This window comes from Tachypleus tridentatus, chromosome 9 (assembly GCF_004210375.1).
Source record: "Tachypleus tridentatus isolate NWPU-2018 chromosome 9, ASM421037v1, whole genome shotgun sequence".
Lineage (NCBI taxonomy): Eukaryota > Metazoa > Arthropoda > Merostomata > Xiphosura > Limulidae > Tachypleus > Tachypleus tridentatus.
Genome location: NC_134833.1, coordinates 159502871 through 159524863, shown reverse-complemented (window position 1 = coordinate 159524863; position 21993 = coordinate 159502871). Strand labels below are relative to the sequence as shown.

Genomic DNA, 21993 nt, shown 5'->3' with positions numbered 1-21993 from the left:
TATAATTAGGCCTATACAGCATTTGTCAAAAATTGTTACATTTTCGGATACGACGCCTTCCTTCAGTTGGTTAAAAGTATTATAATATTATTTAAGGCCACCTGGAATTTTCAGTTTTCAGTAAAACGTACAAGGACGACTAAAAAGTGCACATGACTATTGTGAGAAAGTGCTTTCTGACTTCCTCGGAAAACAATTACATTGTCCCACACATACAAATATGCGGCGTGAGCGGTATGTTTAATTTTTGGTATCCATAATTGCAAGCACAAACCTTAACACGTAATAACACTTCTCAAACAGTCATACAGAAACAGAGCAGGTTTTCAGGTTTTGTATTCTCATGAAGTGTTTTTTTGTTTGTTTTTTAAAGCGTTGGTCTATAATGTTATCGGAGAAATCTAGCATTTAAAAGTTTCTTTTGTTTGTTTCTTTTCCACACCTCAAACGTACAGAAAAAAAAAACAGTTTACCGAAACCCTTACAGCGTATTATATATAATACACACATATCGTTTATCAACAATAGTATACGTAAGGGAAGATCCATGACTGTAGAAACGAAAAATTCCCCACAAACCGGTTTACTGCATTAAAAAATATATTAAAAATGGTTTAGTACAATTTGAACTGTATTGTGTATTGGCTACCGTATAGTTAATCAATCAGGTCCGGGTGTATATTCCAAGGAATTTAACTTTTACAGCGTTTCCTGCAACCACATACGTAATACTATGAGGATATGTTACGTATGGTTTTCACATCACACCTTGAAATAACTATATTACCTGTTTAATTGGTTTAATTGAACACTTGTATAAAGTGAAATACATTTCCTTCTGTAAAGGAACAAATTCAAGTTTGTAGCACTGTGTGTGTTATATGCACGGTTTTACATTTTCTTACATTTCCGCCATAGCATTATAGTAACTGAACTTAAATACCAATAATGAGTTTACCCTTATTGGTTGATTTACGTTTCTTAAAAAGAAAAAAAAAAAAAACACCTGAAAATACATTGAAGTTACTTTCAAAACGACGAGTAGTCGCTTTGTAAAGTCCAGAAGTAAGAGTCATTTCAGCTCCCCTCCCAATATGTTCCCAATTTTGATGGAACATTTAATCATTTGACTGTATACATGTCTAAACGTTTTATAGTACAAAACACCACTGGAAGTTTTGCTTTAATTTGTAACGACTACATAATGTGTCGTAAACCTTTGGTATGGTTCAGATGTTGGCATAATTGTTTACGATGAATGATCCCCATACTAGATCGTGTTATTTTCCGTCTAGAGACAGAGGTAAAGTCATGTCTGTTAGCGCTTTGGCTATTTGAACGAAATTTCTATATTTTGCTTTATTTGCACATTATTAACTGAAAATGACAATGGGGAAAGGGCACTCGTATTAAACACGATTATGTAATACATTATCATAAAGTCAAGAGCTCGTGCACGTACTAAACAGTCATTAACCAACCACCCAACTCACGACACTCGAACGTAGTTACCTAGTATACAAAAATATTACACTATATTGACTGACTATGATTGCTCACGCGCGTGCGTGCGCGCGCGCATAGGTACACACAAATACAACTACACACTCGAGTATGTGTATAACCCTACCGGCAAAACTAAAGAATACTGGCGCCAAATTCTACACTGAAATGGGTGTTATTCACTTACTAAGCAAACCAAATGTTTGAAGGAACCTTTAATCAAATATCTATTGTTAATTAAAAAATCCAGAACGACATTAAAACTTCGTAAAACACGGAAAATACAAACGAATTAATTACTTCAAACATTAAAGAAATTCTGCAATACAAACTAAATCGTGGGACACAGACCCCACGAATACAGCGAGCATGACAAGCAAGTACAGGTCTCGTCTACTTCCCGTTCACTCATTTCGCGTTCTGCCTTTTCTATTACACTTAATAAAAACAATATGATTTAAACAGCCATGGTATCACGAACAGAAAAGACCTACAGAATCATTATTCTAGTACAGGAGTTCACCACACAGATTTAAAACACAAGTCAGTTCACGTTTCAATTACAAGTTAAAGCAATAGGTTCCAAATACTGGAACAATAAGTTATTATAGACCAAGAATATCAGTGATACATGTATTATACAAATATAAACAGTATTATCTTTCCCACCACTAATAAACTGATGAAGATACTGTGTGTTACACAACGACCAATACCCAGTTTTGTAAACACAAAAAATAGGTCTTATGGCTTTCACAATGACATTAAAATAGTTTTACTTCATCACTTCAATTAAAACAAATTCAAATCATTTTTCAAGGTAAGGTAAGACGGGGTAGGATAAAGATACAAGCAGTATATTCAGAGATCCTTCTAAGTCGTCTCTTGGAAGTATTTCACTGGAAATACTGATTTGAACACATTAATCAAGTTATCTATCTATTCTGTTCCCAAAACCGAAGACACCTTTCCAAAAATACCACAAGAATAATGTATTTTACTTAATAGCCTACCAAACGTAAGATTCTTTCACACACAACTTTAATAAAGATGAGCATTAGGTGTTGTAATGCTTTATTTAAAGTTTTCTCCCAAAAAACATTACACATACTTGGTCTATTATAGTAACCTGCAGACCAAATATTAGCACAATAGTTTTTTTACAGCTCTAGTCCAACACAGTGATTTTACCTAAACATAGTTGGCTTTAGCCATTAATAACAAAACCTCTTTTCTACTGTGCTACAAACTAAACCCTACTACCAGTATCTCGAGAAGAAAGTACACGAACATAATGTGCATACTGTGCTACAAACTAAACCCTACTACCAGTATCTCGAGAAGAAAGTACACGAACATAATGTGCATACTGTGCTACAAACTAAACCCTACTACCAGTATCTCGAGAAGAAAGTACACGAACATAATGTGCATACTGTGCTACAAACTAAAACCTACTACCAGTATCTCGAGAAGTACACGAACATAATGTGCATACTGTGCTACAAACTAAAACCTACTACCAGTATCTCGAGAAGAAAGTACACGAACATAATGTGCATACTGTGCTACAAACTAAACCCTACTACCAGTATCTCGAGAAGAAAGTACACGAACATAATGTGCATACTGTGCTACAAACTAAACCCTACTACCAGTATCTCGAGAAGTACACGAACATAATGTGCATACTGTGCTACAAACTAAACCCTACTACCAGTATCTCGAGAAGAAAGTACACGAACATAATGTGCATACTGTGCTACAAACTAAAACCTACTACCAGTATCTCGAGAAGTACAGAACATAATGTGCATACTGTGCTACAAACTAAAACCTGCTACCAGTATCTCGAGAAGAAAGTACACGAACATAATGTGCATACTGTGCTACAAACTAAACCCTACTACCAGTATCTCGAGAAGTACACGAACATAATGTGCATACTGTGCTACAAACTAAACCCTACTACCAGTATCTCGAGAAGTACACGAACATAATGTGCATACTGTGCTACAAACTAAACCCTACTACCAGTATCTCGAGAAGAAAGTACACGAACATAATGTGCATACTGTGCTACAAACTAAAACCTACTACCAGTATCTCGAGAAGTACATGAACATAATGTGCATACTGTGCTACAAACTAAACCCTACTACCAGTATCTCGAGAAGAAAGTACACGAACATAATGTGCAGTAGTAAACATTATGCTTTGTTCTCATACTAAGAAAAACTGTCCAACTTACAAAAAATATTTGTTTAAAGGGGCTTACATTCATGTACGAGACAAAACCTGAAGAAAGTTCATTTTTAACAATAACAATCAGATAAAGCTACCTACCTGTTTTTCTGTGTTGATAACTTTTTCCAAACTGTGGCATCTCAACACACACACAGCTTGGTATTGTACTAAAATTCTCCTAATTTGATGCAGAAATCAAACAGACACAGCGTACAAAATTTAAACTGACACGAATACAAGTAATATTTTACCTATTAACAGTTATGTGAAGTTACATACACTAATCTGTTTCAGAATAACAATTTTTATAATTACACACTGCATTTATATCAATGTAACTTTATTCTAACCCATAAACAATCATGCATAATTATACTTAAGCAACAAGTAGGTCACTAACCCCTCCCATAAAGTGAACCCCTCCCTCCCTCTCTATATCTGACATAAACCACATGTTGCAGAAAATAGAGGTCAGACCTTTTTGTTACCTGAGATACAGATACTTTAGGTCTCAAAACCTACATTCAATGAATGTATTTGTTTTTTAACTGACTTGTGGGTATTTTCAAAAGATTATAGAACAACCACTTGAAAATATCTGTCATATGTTTTTCATGTGAAAAAAACACTTTGTTCTTCGTTTACTATGCTAATGAAATATCAAGATTAAAAAGATATTCACAAAAGATAGCTTTAACTTTATAAGCAGGAAATTATGACATATTGAGCTGATAAACTAATCAAATGTGACTACCAAATAATTACATGGATAATTAAAATAATTATTTGGATACCTGGAACACTTGGAAGGAGTTACGTTTGATTATGTTAATATATATATATATATTTTAACAGAGTTAACTGGCCAGACGTAAATACATTGCAAAAGTTAAGAATTGTGAAAATTCTGAGAGCCTTAAGTAAACGTGAATTACAGTTTAATGTAAGACATGAACAGATTTATGACAACAAAGCCTGTAATACTTTCTTTAAATACTCATTGACTGGTAGTAAGCACTAATCAAAATTCTACACAAGTCTTGTTTATGGAAATTTTTAAAGCAGTGCAACTTGAAGTGGTAAAAGTAATAGTTCAACATGTTTTTTAAAATGCAGATCTAGCTTGTTAAATACACCAATCACATAACTTGTTAAATACACCAATCACACAGCAGTTTACAACAGGGTGACTGATTCATGACAGGTTCAATTTGCATAGTGATTAAATTTCAAGAAATCAGTTTACCCATCTAATAATAAATATATTTATTTCCTGCTTCACTTCTCTGAAGGGATATCAAAACACACACACACACAAAACATTAAGGATACAACATGTGTATATTTGAATATCTGAATTTTGCTAAGCATACAAAAAACAATAGTAGCACTACATTAAAATCTGAATGTTTCTACTTTACATATCACAACACATAAATACCCAAGGAATATACTCCTCCAGATTAGGTCTCCCCCAACTTCTGAATATGTAAGAAAGCAGAGAACCTAATTAATAATCACCAAAAGAAACAGTTAACAAACTTAAGTTTATTTATTGGCTTTTAAATTAAGAGGAAGTAAATACATCTATTAGCAATTAACTCTGAAGTTCATTATCTTTATTATTAGTTATTTTATCTGAAAGTTCTTTACTTCTAGGCTTCATCCATATTGAGTAATTTTTACCTTTCTGTGGCAACATTTAGCATAAAGAACTAAGCAAACATAGATAGGAAGACCTGTAGTAGTTTATTAAATTAACAGAAGAGTCTGTGGTATTCTTAACAAAGATTTACATGTTCTTAGGGAACTTGTAACTAATAATGTTATAATTTATATCTCCACTAATTGGACATAGTTGTTTGATATGGGAAGTTACTAACATGTTGAATATGCTAGGCTTAGAAATTTAGTAGTCCTAAAATGTTAGTGATCTGACATTTTGTGAAATATTTAGAAACAGGAATACATTTTTAATACGAGACTCAGCAAAGCTGAATCAGTTTATATTTTCATTGAAATTAGAAAGTTAGTAAAGTATTTGAATTTATGCTAGATGTTCTGTAGATTTAGTTTGTTCAACAATTAGTTATTAAACTGTACAAATTGTTCTGTAGATTTAGTTTCTTGAACAATTAGTTATTAAACTGTACAAATTGTTCTGTAGATTTAGTTTGTTCAACAATTAGTTATTAAACTGTACAAATTTATTCATATGCTAGTTGTAGTACCATTGGAAGGTACATTTCCATTGAAAGCAAAAAAAAAATATATATATATATATAATAGTTTAAAAAAAGGTTAAAAGTCAATAGGTTCCATGTCATTAGTACTTTTAGGGTTAAAAAACAAGACAGTATATAAAACTATGATAGTATTACATCAGAGTTTTTAGTTTATTTAAATTAACTTTGCAAATTAACACAAATGATATTTATGCACAAGAATTAAAATGCAAGTGTGAGGAGTGAAAATAAAACACAATAACAACAGTTTTAAAAAAATGATATTCAATAGATCATCAGAAGAGGTCTCTTTGAGAAATATTAAAAGTTCTAACAATTTGAAAAAAGTTTCAAAGTACTGATGTCTGCAGTAGAGTTTTAATTTATCAATAATAAATTTCAAAAGATTGAATTATGTTAAGTTAATCAAAACTGTATCTCGTGTGGTAAATAATATCTAGTATAATGGGAAAACACATTGGAAATTTATAGAGTGATTAATTAATTTTCCAAACAAATATTTCAAAGATTTGCTTAAAAGTATTTAACTTTCCTTTACAAGCCATAACTTCTTTATAAATGCATTATGATAGGCATGGCTTTCTGTAATAAATAAAAAGATTACCTGTACTTAAACATAACCTTCAAAACTGGGTTAACAATTTAAATAAAAACATTATAGTCTCATATACTTAGTTTTTGTTAGGCTTTAAAGTTTAAAGCCATTATTTTGTTTCATAGATGTGTGGCTCAAGGAATTTTTTTAATGTATGGATTTGGTGTTAGTGTTATGTTTTTATTGTTATGAAGCTATACCTAGAATATTTCACATTTTATTATTATTTCCTTCTTTAGTTTTTGTTAGGAGCATGTAATGTGTGGTCATGTAATTATGACCTTTTACATAATATCAGTTTTAATATAAACCTTATTTATGTCGACCAGTGTACAACGAGGTACAGCTGTTGAAACTTGAGAGATGACCTGGCTTCCTTAACATAAACACTAGTGAAACAAACATATTGAAATTAAAAGTTCCTGCTTTATGGCTCTTAGCTGTCATTGGTCAGCTGAGCTGAAACAAAATTATTGTACGTTTTTAAACTAATATGAAAACTCGACTTAAATTACGTGTATCTATCACATCTGAAGGCACTCTATTCCAAAGGTTAACAACCTTAAGCTGTTTTAGCTAAAGATTTAGCTAAAAAATTTAAACATGTCCTTCAGTTCTATTAGTCACCATTAATTACAAAAAATGATACTTTAACACCAGCAGTCCCCTTAACCTTAAAACACCTCAGTCAGATTCCTTCAAAAGAAAAGTAAGAAGTTGAAAGAACTTCACCCACACCCATGACAACTTTTTCATCCCAAGTATCATCTCTGTACCCATTTTGTGAACCCATTCCAATAACTCAAAGTTATTCTGAAGTACATAGTCCAAGAATGAAACTAAATGTAGCCTAACTAATGAAATTATAACCTCTGTAAACTTGTATTCTGTATTTCTCTAAATACAACCTGAAATCCTATTTGACCAACCAGTAGCACACTGCTTAGATGGCTGAAGAAACCAGTCTTCACCAAGGTTCTTTTCTTCCATAATGCTGTTAAAAGGTTTTTCCCATTAAAATGACACTTATAATTCAAACTGATATCCCACATGCAATACCTAACATTTATTATAATTAATTCATCTACCATTTATTTTCCAAACTCCCCAAATAATCCAAATCCTTTTGTAAATCACAAATACCTAAAGTCATCAGCAAACATAGATAATCTTTGACCATTCCTTCATCTATGTCAATGTAAAATGACCTAAACATAAAACAAAATCAAATAATACTTTTAAGTCATGACAAAAGTCACTGTAGTGTCAGTACTTTTGTTGCTAGCCATGAAATATCGTGCAGTCAACTACCATTAGTTGATACTAGTAACAGTAACATTCTTGTTGCTTAGTGTAATATAATTAGTACTTCTGTACTTTTCTGGCTGAAGTTTTAATATCTAATGCCAGTGATAGTCTATAAAATACATACAAGCATTGTGTAAGGTCACAATATACTAAGAAGAAAAACTTCGTTTATACAGTATAACCAAAATAAAACTGCTTCATAAAAACAAAAATTGATTGTCTGTTGCATTTATAAAATCAATGATTTATGAAGTGAAGAAATCATGAACAAGTTAGAGCTACACATAAATGTTTGGGAACTTCTACCCTAACATTCTATCTAGCTACTGAGATAAACAATTAGATGTACACATCCATGTGTACAGTAAAGGAAAAACTGTCATTCTGTTTTAGACTTGATAAATAAAATTTAACTGCAGTATACATACAAAGAAATACAAATGTTTCACAGTAAAAAAAAAAACATTTTTTGATGCAAATTCTACTATTCATAGCAAGAGAGTTCTACAAATTGTCCCCTCCATGTTGTAATTTGTTTATTAAACAAAGGGAGCTATGGATCATAATGACCACATTAAAACCAAATAGGCCTAGAGCACTTGCAAAAATTCATGTCTTTTAGTACATTCACAGGTAATTTATAAGTATGTGGTCAGATAAGTATCATTAGAGAGTTAAGAAGACAGTCTGTTTTTTACATTTCCACAAGTTTTCTTCCAGTTGGGAAGTACAAGTCAAACTTTCATGTTTGTGCCATGCAGTTAACATAATTTATAAATGTAGGCCTACAACAAGTCACATTAGTGTACAAGTGTTCAAACCAGAAGAAAACTAATCCAATAACCTTTACATGGGCTGTACTTTGACTTACTTTCATTAGATAACCTAACAGCACAACTTTACTCAAATAATTATTTCAGTGCCAGTTAACAACTTAAAGAAAAATAAATGTTTATATACATATTAAAATGAATAAATCTATTACCAAATAAAGAAAATTTAGACTTCGAACATTCGCAATCCACTGCGACGACACTGACCAATACTAGAAAAGCTACTAGACCGTTATTAATAACAGTGGCCTTCCATCAAGGAAGTAATAAAAACCATTTTATGCATGATAACAGAGTTCCTTTTCTCTTATCAAGGGTGTTTTTATATTATCAGATTTCAAGCATTAAAAATGGTAACAAACAAGCTACCTAAACCTCTGTGATGAAATCAAAGAAAGTCAGGAAATATGAGTAGGCCTAAGAGACACAGGTTTAAATGACTAAGTGATGTACAATATGAAATCTGAAGTACAGTGATAGGCTTAAACAGCAGTGAATATATGGTTATGTAATCTTCTTGCAATAGCATTTATCTTCACTAATGACTGAGTTGTCATCATTATATTTGTAATAAACAATAGTTGTTTGTGAGATTACTTTCTTTTATGGTAATATTAAACAAAATATAGGTGCCATTTGTGCAATAAGCAATGAGCACTTAACCAGATTTTACGGGTTACAAAGTGTAGAGAACATTTTTGTGGTTAAATATGAATCCTGAGATTTACATTCTGTATAAACTAGCTCTAAATATTTGACCAGTTCTATTACAAAAGTTTATAGTCCAACTTCATTATTGTCGGTTTGAAAAACAGAAACATTCATACTAAACCAGATGTTCTTTATAGTGGTTTACCTGCCACTAACATATTTCAAAGCAAAAACGAATATACAGCACTTTCACGGAAATGTTTTTACCAATATCGTACTGACAACAAACGGAATTTGTTTTATCAGAGAAAGTCTAAAATAGCACAAAACTGGTACTCATCATGTCATATGCATCTCTAATATCACATCAGTACATGTTATACCTCGATCACATACACAAAATACATGACCTTAATGATCATATTATCCAACTTTTTAAATCTTTGTTCATATGAAAATATCCAGAAGATTAAAACTTGCTTAATATAAAAAGTTTTAAGAATTATAACTTAAAACAGTTTATAATTTAATAAAGAATTGTATGGTTTTAATTTGTATATTTATATTAGATATTTGGCAGTATTGTGTTTAGAAGTTGACACAAGTCAGAAGAATCCTGACATCAATATAACTAACTACCTTACAAGCATACTAATACAAAGACAATTTATTAAGTTGCTTGTAATTAATATTTTAAATCTATTTTTCTTAAACTTACTATAAAATCACCGATTTGTAATACTGAAGTAAACACAATATTTTATAAACATTAACAATGTAATATACTACAACTTCAGTATGTACGTTGGTTTTTCCTTCTTTAGACTATTTCATGTTAAGTTGTTTTTTTATTTACTCATCAAAAATCACTTTTTACTAAACTCTTGTTATTTAGGCAAAAGTTTGTAAAACCTAATTGTTATATTTAAAAAGTTGATAATGCATTAAAACTGGAAAATTTATTCCATCAGTTGTATTAAGAACCATAGTGATTCTAACAATTATTCTTGCTGGAAGTAATACATACGTTATTATAGGCTTTCTTTTTAACTAAGGTGTTTGTACTCTTTCCTACATGAAGTTTAGGCTTCATAAGTAAATTTAGCAAGATACAAACATCGTTGCTCTCAGAACTTTCTTAGTCCAATTTTATAGACCAAGTTCTTGTTTCAGTGAAATACTACAGATATGGGAGAAATTGTGAACAGAGTAGCTTGTTCTATTTGTAAAGATAGCCCTCTGTTGCTCAGAGAATTCATAGTAGTAGACTGTACTTGCAGTACTACAGAACAAAGTAATAAAAGAAACCATTTCAATAACACAGACACATATACACCATAGACTTCAATGTGCCATATATAGGTTGAAGTCCTTACAGTTAACCTCACCGCATAGATTATGTTTAACCTACAGGTTCCATTTACCAACATACTCTTTAATAAATCTTTCAGTAGAGTATATCATTTCCCTCATACATATACACAAGTGTATTTGGTTTCAATTATTTACAATATGAAACTGGTTGGTGTACAAGTCTGATACAAATAATGTTAAAATCCCTGTGTGTATTTATGCACGCATAAATGTCTTCATATTCACCTTAGTGACAACTTAAAACACTATTCATTATTCTGTTAGTGTTTCCCATACTCTGAACAAGGATAAACTTACTAGATCAGTTAACTCCTGATTTCCGAGTTATGTTTTTCTCTGCAGCATTAAAATAAACCAGTTAAGTTCAACAAGGTCACACATTAAATGTATAGTTCAGCAGTGTATGAAGACTTGAGCTTCAAGACGTATTTTTGTTATGTGGATAAAGAAAAAGCCGGCAATACATGTCTATTTAAATATCATAAAACTAGTGCATAGCAATACAATGAATTTATGTATCATTTAACGATAGGAACCATGGGCAAAAAAAGTAATTATAAGGTTAAAATATGTCTATTCTTGGGAGATTTTGAAAGACGTAATCACAAATTTAGTCTAATGACTGAAGCTGTAACTCAATATCTTTAGTTTGAATTTTAGTCTTACCGCTATTAGTGTTAAAAAGAAACAATAACAATACTAATAATTTTGTGGTTACTGGTAGTCACCAGTAGTAGTTGTAAACAAAATTGGTGCGAGTCAAATTAACGTCTAAACTTTGAAAAGTTATTTTGGTTCAATTATTGTAGACAGTAGAATTGTACACAACATTAATAACATGTCTACACGTTGATATATTAATTAATATAGTTGACAGTAAAGTAGTATTAGTAAAAGTACTATTTATTCTTCTGTGTTGTATTTTAGATTCTCATACTAAAGTAACCGTACCAAATCGCCGTCGGTGACTAAGCCTAAACGTCATAAATAATGAAATTCTACGAAACTATAATTAACTAATAACTTTATATATGACATTAAAAACAAAACACGAATATGAAACATATAAAATTTGTGTTATTACCTCTTCAAAATTTCAACCAAGTTCTTCCAGCCATCGAAGAAAACTGACTCGGGAAAAATTGATTGTCCAACGTGTGAGTCACACTACTTCCCATAAACATGTTTTCCCAGTATTAAGGTTGATCTTAATTTCTGATTGGTAGAAGAACATTACATCACCTCAACACTTAACGCACTATGTTTTCATGTTATAAGTGGCGGGAACATCAAAACACAAGGTAATATCAAATCATACAGAATAAACCAAAACATATAATGTACTGGATATATAACCAACATGAAATATCTTTACGGGTTTGGGTCTGTCACAACCAGAAAACCGTGGACTTTGTTATAATGCCACAGTCATCACTGTAAGTCACTAATTTTTGTTTGGAAATTATTATCAGTGATTTAAAATTCAAAAAACTGTATACATAGCACTGTTACGTATAAAATGTGTTATAGTATATACAAAAACTACATTGTTGTAACGTCGTTCTTTCGTTGGATGGTTTATATATATATATTAACGTCCAGTCCAAGCAACAATAAAAGATTATATATTCCTTAATTTTTTTACAAGTTGCCTTCACTTGCATACTATTGTAACTTGCCTTTGTAGACCTTTGTTTGTAAATTATATTCAAACGGAAACGCCATGCGTACCAACTGTATTCGAACTGACGTAAAAATAAACTTATATAGTTTCATGGTTGATCAGTCGTGCGGGCCTGGCATGGCCTAGTGCGTTAAGGCGTGCGCTTCGTAATCTGAGGGTCGCGGGTTCGCGCCCGAGTCGCGCCAAACATGCTCGCCCTCCCAGCCGTGGGGGCGTTATAATGTTACGGTCAATCCCACTATTCGTTGGTAAAAGAGTAGTCCAAGGGTTGGCGGTGGGTGGTGATGACTAGCTGCCTTCCCTCCAGTCTTACACTTCTAAATTAGGGACAGATAGCCCTCGAGTAGCTTTGCGCGAAATTTAAACCAAACTAAACACTATTCTAAAAATCTGTGATATTTTCAGGTGAATTGAAAATACTTTTTAGCAATACCAGATATGTTTTCAAACAAGAGATTTGTTCAAGATGAAGTCATGAAACAAGTGTTGAACTTGTATTGGCTGAGCTTAAACATAAGAATAACCAGACTGGACATAATAAAAAAAAACACTTAAGACAAAACCTTAGTGTGTGTTTACTTGCTTAGAGAACATTGGATAGTCGTTTGGTTCTTCATTTAGTATTCTCTTGGTTATCACGCGATGAAAGCTTGTGTGATTCATGGATATACTGTAGATTTATTTCCTGTTTGAATGATATAGAAAATGTAAACATTTTTTTTAGTTATTTAGTGTCCATGGTGTAACAGATAGCAGAAGAAATGGATCATGATGTCATGAAGATTACCTTCTTCAAGCTGTTTTGTTTATCCGTTCTCTTTACTTCAAGATCCCTCTTCTGTGTTAAACGATATTACACTCGTATAGAAGTGAAAATAATTTACACTGTAATATTAATTACGACTTATTATGACTTTAGCTGAATGTAACAGCCTATCAGTGCTATAAGAGAACAAAGATCACGAGTTGACACTGTTGACTGGACAGAAAAAAAGCGAGTTAACCTGATGAATTTCATTGCATTTTTTTTCAGCCAGTTATTGTAAGAGATTGTAGAGTAAAAATTTGTTTTAAAAATCGTCATACTTACTTCCACCAAAGTCTATCCTTAGAGAGAGAGAAAGTCGTGGGACTAAGTACAGCCTTGTAGAAGTAACTGCATTGACCGACTAAGCACAGCCTTGTAGAAGTAACTGCATTGACTGTGTATATTCTTCGTTTTATTTGTGTTCATTTTGTATTGCAAATTGTTGTCATTTTCAACTTTGGTTATCATTTTACACACACATTCAAATAATGTTACCTGATCAGAATCATTTTACTTATTTATTGAGCAAATGTGTAGTTATTTGTGGATTCGGTAGCCTGATATTTGTCAGTAAATCAGTGGATTTTTACATAAAAATAGTACATCAGGTAAAGACCAGTGAAACAACAGAATTAGGCTTATTAAGTGTTAGGTTTGTACTTTCAGAAAAACTTTGTGTTTAACCAGTGCAACACTGAATGGCGCCAAAGGCGTCTACCTCCCTCGTGACATGGATGCAGCCTCTCCCATCCCCAGTCCCCAGTTTAACTTTGTTTATTTACCTTATAGTAAAAGCTTCAATTACCTTTTCTTTCATCACACTACTGTTAGTTTTAGCACCGGGAAAAATAACAAGTCTTTCCACAGGCTTAGGTAAACCATAATCATCTTTTGCCAGATATCATACAAACATATATTTTGTTATAGTTCACAGTGCCATCAAATACAATCGAGGACTAATTTGTTTACTGAAATACCACCTATTTCGTGGTACCAACAACAACACTGCACAACAATTTTTTTTTTAAGTTTTGCTTCCTGAAAAGTTTTTGCTGTTTGTGACAGGTACCTGGTGGGTATGCACAAATATAGTTTTGGTTTTGCTTCATCACGTAGGAACTCTGAGAAATAGACAGTTAACTGTTTACCGTCAATAACGTATTTAATTTCGTTTATGTTTCTAATACACTATTAAGTTCAACATAATTAAAAGTGTTTTGCTCCTGATTTTCATTTGTATCCAATGTCCGGTGCATCACGTTGCAGTGTCCAACAGTAGTCAGCAAGCATTGATGGATTCCAGTTGCCCTGATATCGTTTTTCCATTGTAGCAATGTCCAGGTGAACCCTTTTACTATGTTCGTCACTGACAGTACCGAGATTTGCGGGGAAGAAGTCCAAGTACGAGTGGAGGAAATGAATCTTGAGTGACATGTTGCACTTCATTGTTTTGTATGCTTTGAGAAGTTTGTCTACCAGATGAATGTAATGTGGGGCTCTGTAATTGCCAAGAAAATTGTCAACAACGTCTTTGAAGGTTTTCCAGGCAATATTTTCCGGTCGAACTAACAGATCTTCGAACCGCTTGTCACTCATAACATGTCTGATCTGAGGGCCAACAAAAATGCCCTCTTTGATCTTGGCCTCAGTTATTCTTGGTAACATCTGTTTTAAATAACAAAAACTTCGCCTTCTTTGTTCATTGATTTCACGAAATTCTTCATAAGTCCCAGTTTTATGTAAAGAGGAGGCAAAAAAATCTTTGCCGGGTCGACAAGCGGTTCATGCGCCACATTTTTCTGTCCTGGAATTAACTTTTTACGGAGTGGACAGCTCTGTCTAGAATAATGTGACTCTTTGGCACGACTGTCCCATTCACAGATGAAACAACAGTACTTTGTATAGCCAAGCTGCAGTCCCAGTAACAAAGCAACGACTTTCAGATCTCCACAGATATTCCAGTTGTACTTGCTGTACTGGATGTGCTCCAGCAACATTTCCATGTTCTCGTAGGTCTCTTTCACGTGTGCTGCATAGCCAACAGGTATTGAAGGGTGAACGTTGTCACTGTGTGACAGAACAGCTTTGAGGCTTAACAATGATGAATCAATAAAGAGACGTCACTCTTGCGGGCCATGGTCACAACCCAAAGCAGAGAACAATCCTTCGATGTCAACAGAGAAACAGAGACTGTCAACTTGTGCAAAGAATTTGGTTATATAATCTTGGCGGCTTCGAAAAACAGAAATTTTCGTGCCTGGTGGCAGCAAACACCATTCCTGCAGTCTCGAACCCAGCAATTTGGCTTTTGCTTTTTACAGACCCAAATTTCTGACCAGATCGTTTAATTCTGACCGTGTTATGAGATGTGGATCACCTGAGGAACACGGTTCAAAATCTGGATCAATGTCATTTCCAGTTCCCTGCATTGCAGTTTCTTCATCTGGTTCGTCTAAGGTCTATTCCTCTGATGGTTTCGGAATTGGAAGACTGTCGTCATGTGGCACGGGTCTCATTGCTGAAGGCAGATTAGGGTATTCAACTGACTTTTTGTTTTTGGCAGAGAAACCAGACACATTAGGCAAACAGAAGTAACAGTCCGTCACATGGTCTTTCTATTCTCGCCATATCATCAGGACAGCAAACGGCATTGTCTTTCGAGTGCCTCTGAGCCAAGTTCTCAGACAGACAGCACATGTCACACAACAATGTAAGGAGTCCATTCCTGGTCTTCATCACCAATTTTACAGCCAAAGTACAGATGATATGCTTTCTTCACAAGAGCAGTCATTGAGCGTTTGTCGCCACAAGCATAGCAGAATGTATCGCGGCTGTTACGACATTGGCGAGACATATTGACCGACACCAATCGTCCTGTAAAACGTCTATATCATCTAACTTACTTGTTACAGTGCTACTGAGGCAATGCTATATTCTGAAAAAATATGTACCCATTATAAGGTCTATATTAATCCAATGAGCAGCATCTGTGTATGCAAGCCACTTTTATAGCCTGCTGAGACAGTGTCAAGCTGGCTCCGGCCTGCCCAGGCATGCCCGGGCTGCATACTTCCACAGAACAGCTTCCAACTTGGCCTGATTTCATGTCCAGACTGCACAAAACATTGTTCATAGGTTTCTTACAGAAACGAAAATTTTTGGACACAAATATAAGAAAAAAACATGACAAAACTGAATATTTCGATGAAACGGTAGTGATGGGCAAACTTGGATGTGATTTTCGTGATCAGCAGCCAAAAACCTATAAGGGACACCCAACAGTGTTCAAGAAGCAAAAACTTTGTTGTGCAGTGATATTCTTACATTACATAAGCTAATCGAGTGTACTAATACCTTGGTTTTTAAACTTACCCTAGATTTATCAGTTTCTTTCAAGTATGTTGCAGCACTTGGATTTCGTTTGGCTAACAACATAAATAAGTTCAGGAACGTCTCTTCATTTGCATCCTTCTCTCAGAGGGCAATCATTTATGTTGCCAAATACTTTGCACAGTCTATTATGCAAATCATAACTTTCTGATCCTATGCAACAAATTCATTCTCATTTCTTCCAAACAAAAAGCCTATACAGTTTCTTCTTTGTCACTGAATCCTGGCTAGCTCTGCCTTCTTTTGTTCTTCTGCGGCTTCCTGATGATGAACATCTCTCTATGCAATCAGCCAATGGCAGAAACTAGTTCGAACCCATGTGCTTTATCCAAGGGGATAAAAAAAAAAACAACACAAAAAACAAACAACAACATGCAAGATGAACAAAAGGCTCTGTCCAGAAATTGACTGTATGTGCGCCGTTGACGCTGGTATTTTGAATTTTAGGGCATAACTCAATGGTACACTTCCCAGTTAAAGTACATCCAATTAGTTTCAGGAAAATTATAAATTTTCAGCTTGAAAAACATTTTATTAAAAGAATACTTTTGATTTCCTGTGTTCCAAGCTGTTTCCTATAGAACAATGCTAGATCATAATGGTCAATAACTGGATCATCATCCTGTGATAAAATTCGAAGATCATCTTGCTTCATTTCAATAGGGCTATCATCATTATCAGACCGTATGTCTTGCAAAATTTCCAATAATGGTAGGAGATGAAGGGTAAAGTTTGTCTTAATTAATTAAGGCAAGACTATTATAAGACTATCATACTATAGTGGAACTCTTGCATATGTGATATTAGAAAAACTTTTTTATTACACAACTTATTTTCTCCATTCTCAGAATGCGGACATTACGTTATGAATTATTCACACGCGAATCTGGTGCACTGACGTCATGGGTTATTAAAATAATCTTTCTACTTATGAAATAGTAGAACTGGTCTTACAAAAAACTAACTTTTAGACTAAGTAGATGAACCTAGGAACATCATTAAGATCACTTGAAACTCGCCGTGACAATGAATGTGAAAATTTTGAGCCCCCCAAAAAGTTATTTACTTTATCACGTGAGTAGAAACACGCGAACTTTCTCGTGCATATAACGTTTCTTCTTCAAAATTTGCAACATCATTATTTGGACTCTTAACTTTGTTTGCATTAGAATCTGCTAAGTTGCTGGTGCTATAGCTACAAGGCTCAGTGGACTGAACATGCTCAGGCCTTGAAATCTGATTGTAAGGCTGTTACTCTCTTATAAGAAATTATTTCCTTGTCATATTTTGACTCCTGAAAATTTATATATTGACATTTCAATATCAACTTAACTTCAGAGATACCTCATTGCATATAAGTTATGATCACTAATCAGATCACTCAGAGTTGTAACTTGGACATTAATATTGATCCCTGTTATTAGGCTTTTTTTTTTTGCTTTCACCTCATTTTTAATAACCCACAATTACAATATACTCTCACTTCAATAGTAATAAAATAATATATTTCTTCGCTATGAAACATTTATATTGTCTTTCTTGCATAATACTAGTAATATATAAATTATCACAGAAAAAAAATCAGGTTAAAGAAGTCTTCATACAATATAATGAAAATTTAATAACCCAAGCGCTTTAGAAAGGTGGACTTTTCTTCTTCAGGAACAAAGAGTTTACCCCTGAAGAAGAAAAGACTTCTTTAGAGTTAAATGGTTTTTACTATTTAGAAGCAATACATAATTTATGGACTTTTTTACAACATATTTATACATATGTGCCTCTTCTTCTCTAATTTTAATAAATATAAAAGTTCTTTTTATATAAATGTGTTTGTTTGTTGTAAAATTAAGCACAAAGCTATACCATGGACTATCTGTACTCTGCCCACCATGGGAGTCTGCAGACGTACAGCTATGCCACTGTACTCAAGTTATTAAACTCTATGTTAAAGGTATACAGATTACTGAAAGTTTGATTAAAATATCAAAAACTCTTAGAAATGAATTGTTAAGAAACTCAGAGTAATTAAAAAAATAGTATATTTGTTATGCACTGAAATATATGTGACTCATCTCCGAAATTTGAAACCACGTATTCTTGTATTACATCTTTTGCTCAAAACTGTTCTTGACGCCTTACTTGTATGTAATTTTCTGTATTTTGGGAATAATTACGGTTTGTTATTTTAGCACAATTCGGTGAACAGTTACCAATTAAAACAAAGCACGTGAGAGTAAATCGTGGCAACGAAAACAAAACCTTAAGGTGATGTAGGTCTAAGTTCGTTAAGTTTCTGGACTTCGATAGACCTACATGTCTAAATGATTTTTGTATTTCAATGCAACTGTCTTAGCTTTGTACTGCTGCACCAGTATTTTGTAAAGTACTGTCATAATTCGGTTATAACACATTATTCTCACACACACGCACGTGTGTATATATATATATATATATAAAATATAATATTACTACTTACGCATAAATTCTTAAATTTCAGGTATTTTTCAGAAAACAAAGAACGGTAAATAAAGAAATATTGAAGTCTACTGGTACAATTATTACAAAGTTTGTACTCGTTTACTAAACCTTGCTAAGCCTTTTCGAATTTCGTATGGTTTGTTTGGAATTTCGCACAAAGCTACTCGAGGGCTATCTGTTTCTGAATTTCGTATGGACAGGATGTAAAACAATTGTTTTTAAGGTTTTATACATGTGTTTTGAAGTAACAAAAAGCAGTATATTACTGCATTTTATTAGATTTACTAACCAAGATGTATTTAGGTCTAAAAATATTTTTTTGTCAAACACGATTTCATCTGACTTCTTCTGATCGAGCTCAGAACCAAAAAGACAATTTTTAACGATAAAATATCTTTCAAGTATAAGACAGACAAAGAAGCAGAATAGTTGTAATATATTATAAGAAATAAACAAACCAAAAAAACACGCCCTCAGCGACAGGAAGAATTTAAGTTTATCTACCAATGTGGATTATTTCCTAGAGTTAAAGGAATAATTATTTCTATCTTGATGACGAGAAACCCACTTGAAATAAAAATATATCTCATAACGGCTGGTACATGTATCAACACTTTTATCGATAAGGAGAGAACAACGTTTCGAACTTCCTAGGTCATCTTCAGGTTAAAAAACAGAGAGTTTACAAATGACCGTTGCCGAACAAATGTCTTAGGCACGAGAGTATAAACGGGTACGAGATTGTAGGGGGCGTTGCAGGTAGATGTTAGGTTATTAATTAGTATAAGTATAATAGTGTCCCTCTATATTGGTGTAATTTTGGTTTTAGTTGCTGTATCAGTGGAGATTTTACGTTTGTTTATATTTGTTTCCCTACTTAATATCTCGGTGTTTCCTATGGTTATTTGATTTGCAGTGTTTAAACACGCGTGAAGGTGTTTTTTATGTTCTTTGAATCTAGTTTCCATTTTTCTGCTTGTTTCAATATTATAGATGCCGGACAGTCGTAGCATTATATTTTATAAATAGTGTTGGTGTTTTGTTTATCAGTGTAATTTTTACATAGTATGGACTTTAGTTTTATACCTGGTTTTTGAATATATTTGGTGTTTACTGGAACGTTATGTTTTAAGTTTTTTTTTCCAAATGTTGGTTATTTTTTCGCTGTTATTGTGAACATATGGTATACAGCAGTATAAGTTTTTGTAGTTTGTTGTATCTTGGGATTTATTGTTCTTTGTTTGTTGTTAGCCTTGATGTGTGCGTATAATTTTTTCCACTGTTTTTTGATGAAATTTGTTGATGTTGATGAAGTGTTGTTTTATTTTGTTGATTTCATCATTAATTTTATCGGGTGAACATAGTTTTGTGGCTGTGTTTATTTGGTTTCTTAATATGTTGAGGTTTTAGTTTGTTTCATGTGCTGAGTCCCAGGGAATGTATAACCCAGTACTGGTGATTTTTTGTGGATTTCTGTTTTGAACTGTGTATCGGTTCTTGTGATCTTGAGGTTAAGAAATGCTATTTGGTTAGTTGTTGTTTTTTTCCTGTTCACAAGTGAACTTAATGTTGAGGTGAATCAAGTTAACATGATTGAGAAAACTAAGTGTGTGTACTGTAGATGTGAATCCAGCAATTGTATTATCAACATACCTGTACCAGTATAGTGGCGGGTGTAAGGCTGAATTGATCGCTTGTGATTCAGTCTGTGTCATAAAAATGTTGGTTTTAACTTGTGACACGAGATTTCCCATACTTAGGCCATTTATTTGTAGGTAGTTTTGGCTAGTGAAGATAAAGTTAGTTTTGGTGGTGTTGAATTCTATAAAGGTTACGAATTGGTTGCTGGGATGTGTATCAATGGGTTGGGATCTTATAAAGTTCTAAAGTTATCCTGCAGGCTTCAGTAGTTGAGACTTCTATGAAGAGGGAGATTACATCAAAACTGGCTTTATCAAGGCTTTATGATTTAGTTGATTAAGAATAGATTTAAAGTTAAGAGAATCTTTGAAAAAGGAGCCGACTGGTGTTACATATTTAGGAAATTCCACGTTATGTATTTACCGAGGTTGTAGTCAAATGATTCGTAGGTCGACATAATGGGTCGTAGTAGACAATCAAGTTTGTGAGGTTTTAGGGTGCCATATAGTTGTGGTGTGCGTGAGTCAGGCTTTCGTAGGTAAGAATAAATGTTTTCTGAGATTGTGTTGGTTTTTTTTTCATTTGTAGTAGTATTTTGTTTAACTGTTTTTCATGTGTTTTTGTTGGATTTGTGTTTAGTAATTTAAATTTGTTTGTATGTGACAGTAGGTTGTTCATTTTTTTAATGTATTCGTTTGTGTAACTATAGCATTGCCTTTATCTGCTTTTAGAACTTTGACGTCGTTGTCTCGTTTTAAGTTGTTTATAGAATTAATATCTTTTTGTGTGAGGTTATTTTTTAGATTTCATTCCTGTGAAATTATGTTGATAGGTTTGTGTGAAAATTATTTGGAAAAGTTGTTTCAGATACTGTTTTGAGGTGTTTCAGGGAAATAGATGTTTTCAGTTCTACTTGGAAAGATAGGTTGTTGGTGGAATTGTTGTCGAAGTTATCTTCTTTCTGGTGGTTGTTTTACGTTTTTTCTCGCCATGAATAATAAGTTTCTCTGAGTTTGAACTATTTAACTTTGCAGGAGTTCACCAATTGTGACAGAGAGAAGTGATCTTCAAGGGCAAACCCATAATCTTATTGGAGCAGCATAATTGACGAGATTGTATATGTTTAAACTGCAATGGCCCCAGTTAAAGTGTATTTTGTTTATTGTTTTAAGAGCATCGTTTATTTACATATCCATATATTCACGTTGCTTGTTGTCGTGTATTTCGAAGCAAGA

General features: G+C 33.2%; 2 protein-coding genes across 6 annotated transcripts in view; one reads left to right on the top strand and one right to left on the bottom strand.

Annotated features, from left to right (window-relative positions):
* LOC143226799 (embryonic polarity protein dorsal-like) overlaps positions 1-11975 on the bottom strand; it is a 52793-nt gene extending 40818 nt beyond the window's left edge. The window contains exons 1-2 of one of the 4 annotated variants that reach the window (XM_076458220.1): positions 11842-11928; positions 7500-7585 (exon numbers count right to left, since the gene is read on the bottom strand). In XM_076458220.1, coding sequence (XP_076314335.1) covers positions 7500-7581 — 82 coding nt within the window. In that variant the 5' untranslated portion in view covers positions 7582-7585; positions 11842-11928. Of the gene's footprint in view, positions 1-7499; positions 7586-11841 lie in introns of all 4 variants that reach the window. The other 3 variants (XM_076458224.1, XM_076458227.1, XM_076458223.1) reach the window with 3 other exon arrangements.
* A 66-nt stretch (positions 11976-12041) lies between these two features.
* The window catches only part of LOC143226802 (uncharacterized), a 45996-nt gene continuing 36044 nt past the window's right edge, over positions 12042-21993 (top strand). Inside the window, exons 1-2 of one of the 2 annotated variants that reach the window (XR_013014742.1) lie at positions 12042-12193; positions 13166-13810. The gene's annotated coding sequence lies outside the window, so the exon portion shown is untranslated. Of the gene's footprint in view, positions 12194-13165; positions 13811-21993 lie in introns of those variants that run through there. The other variant, XM_076458232.1, reaches the window with a different exon arrangement.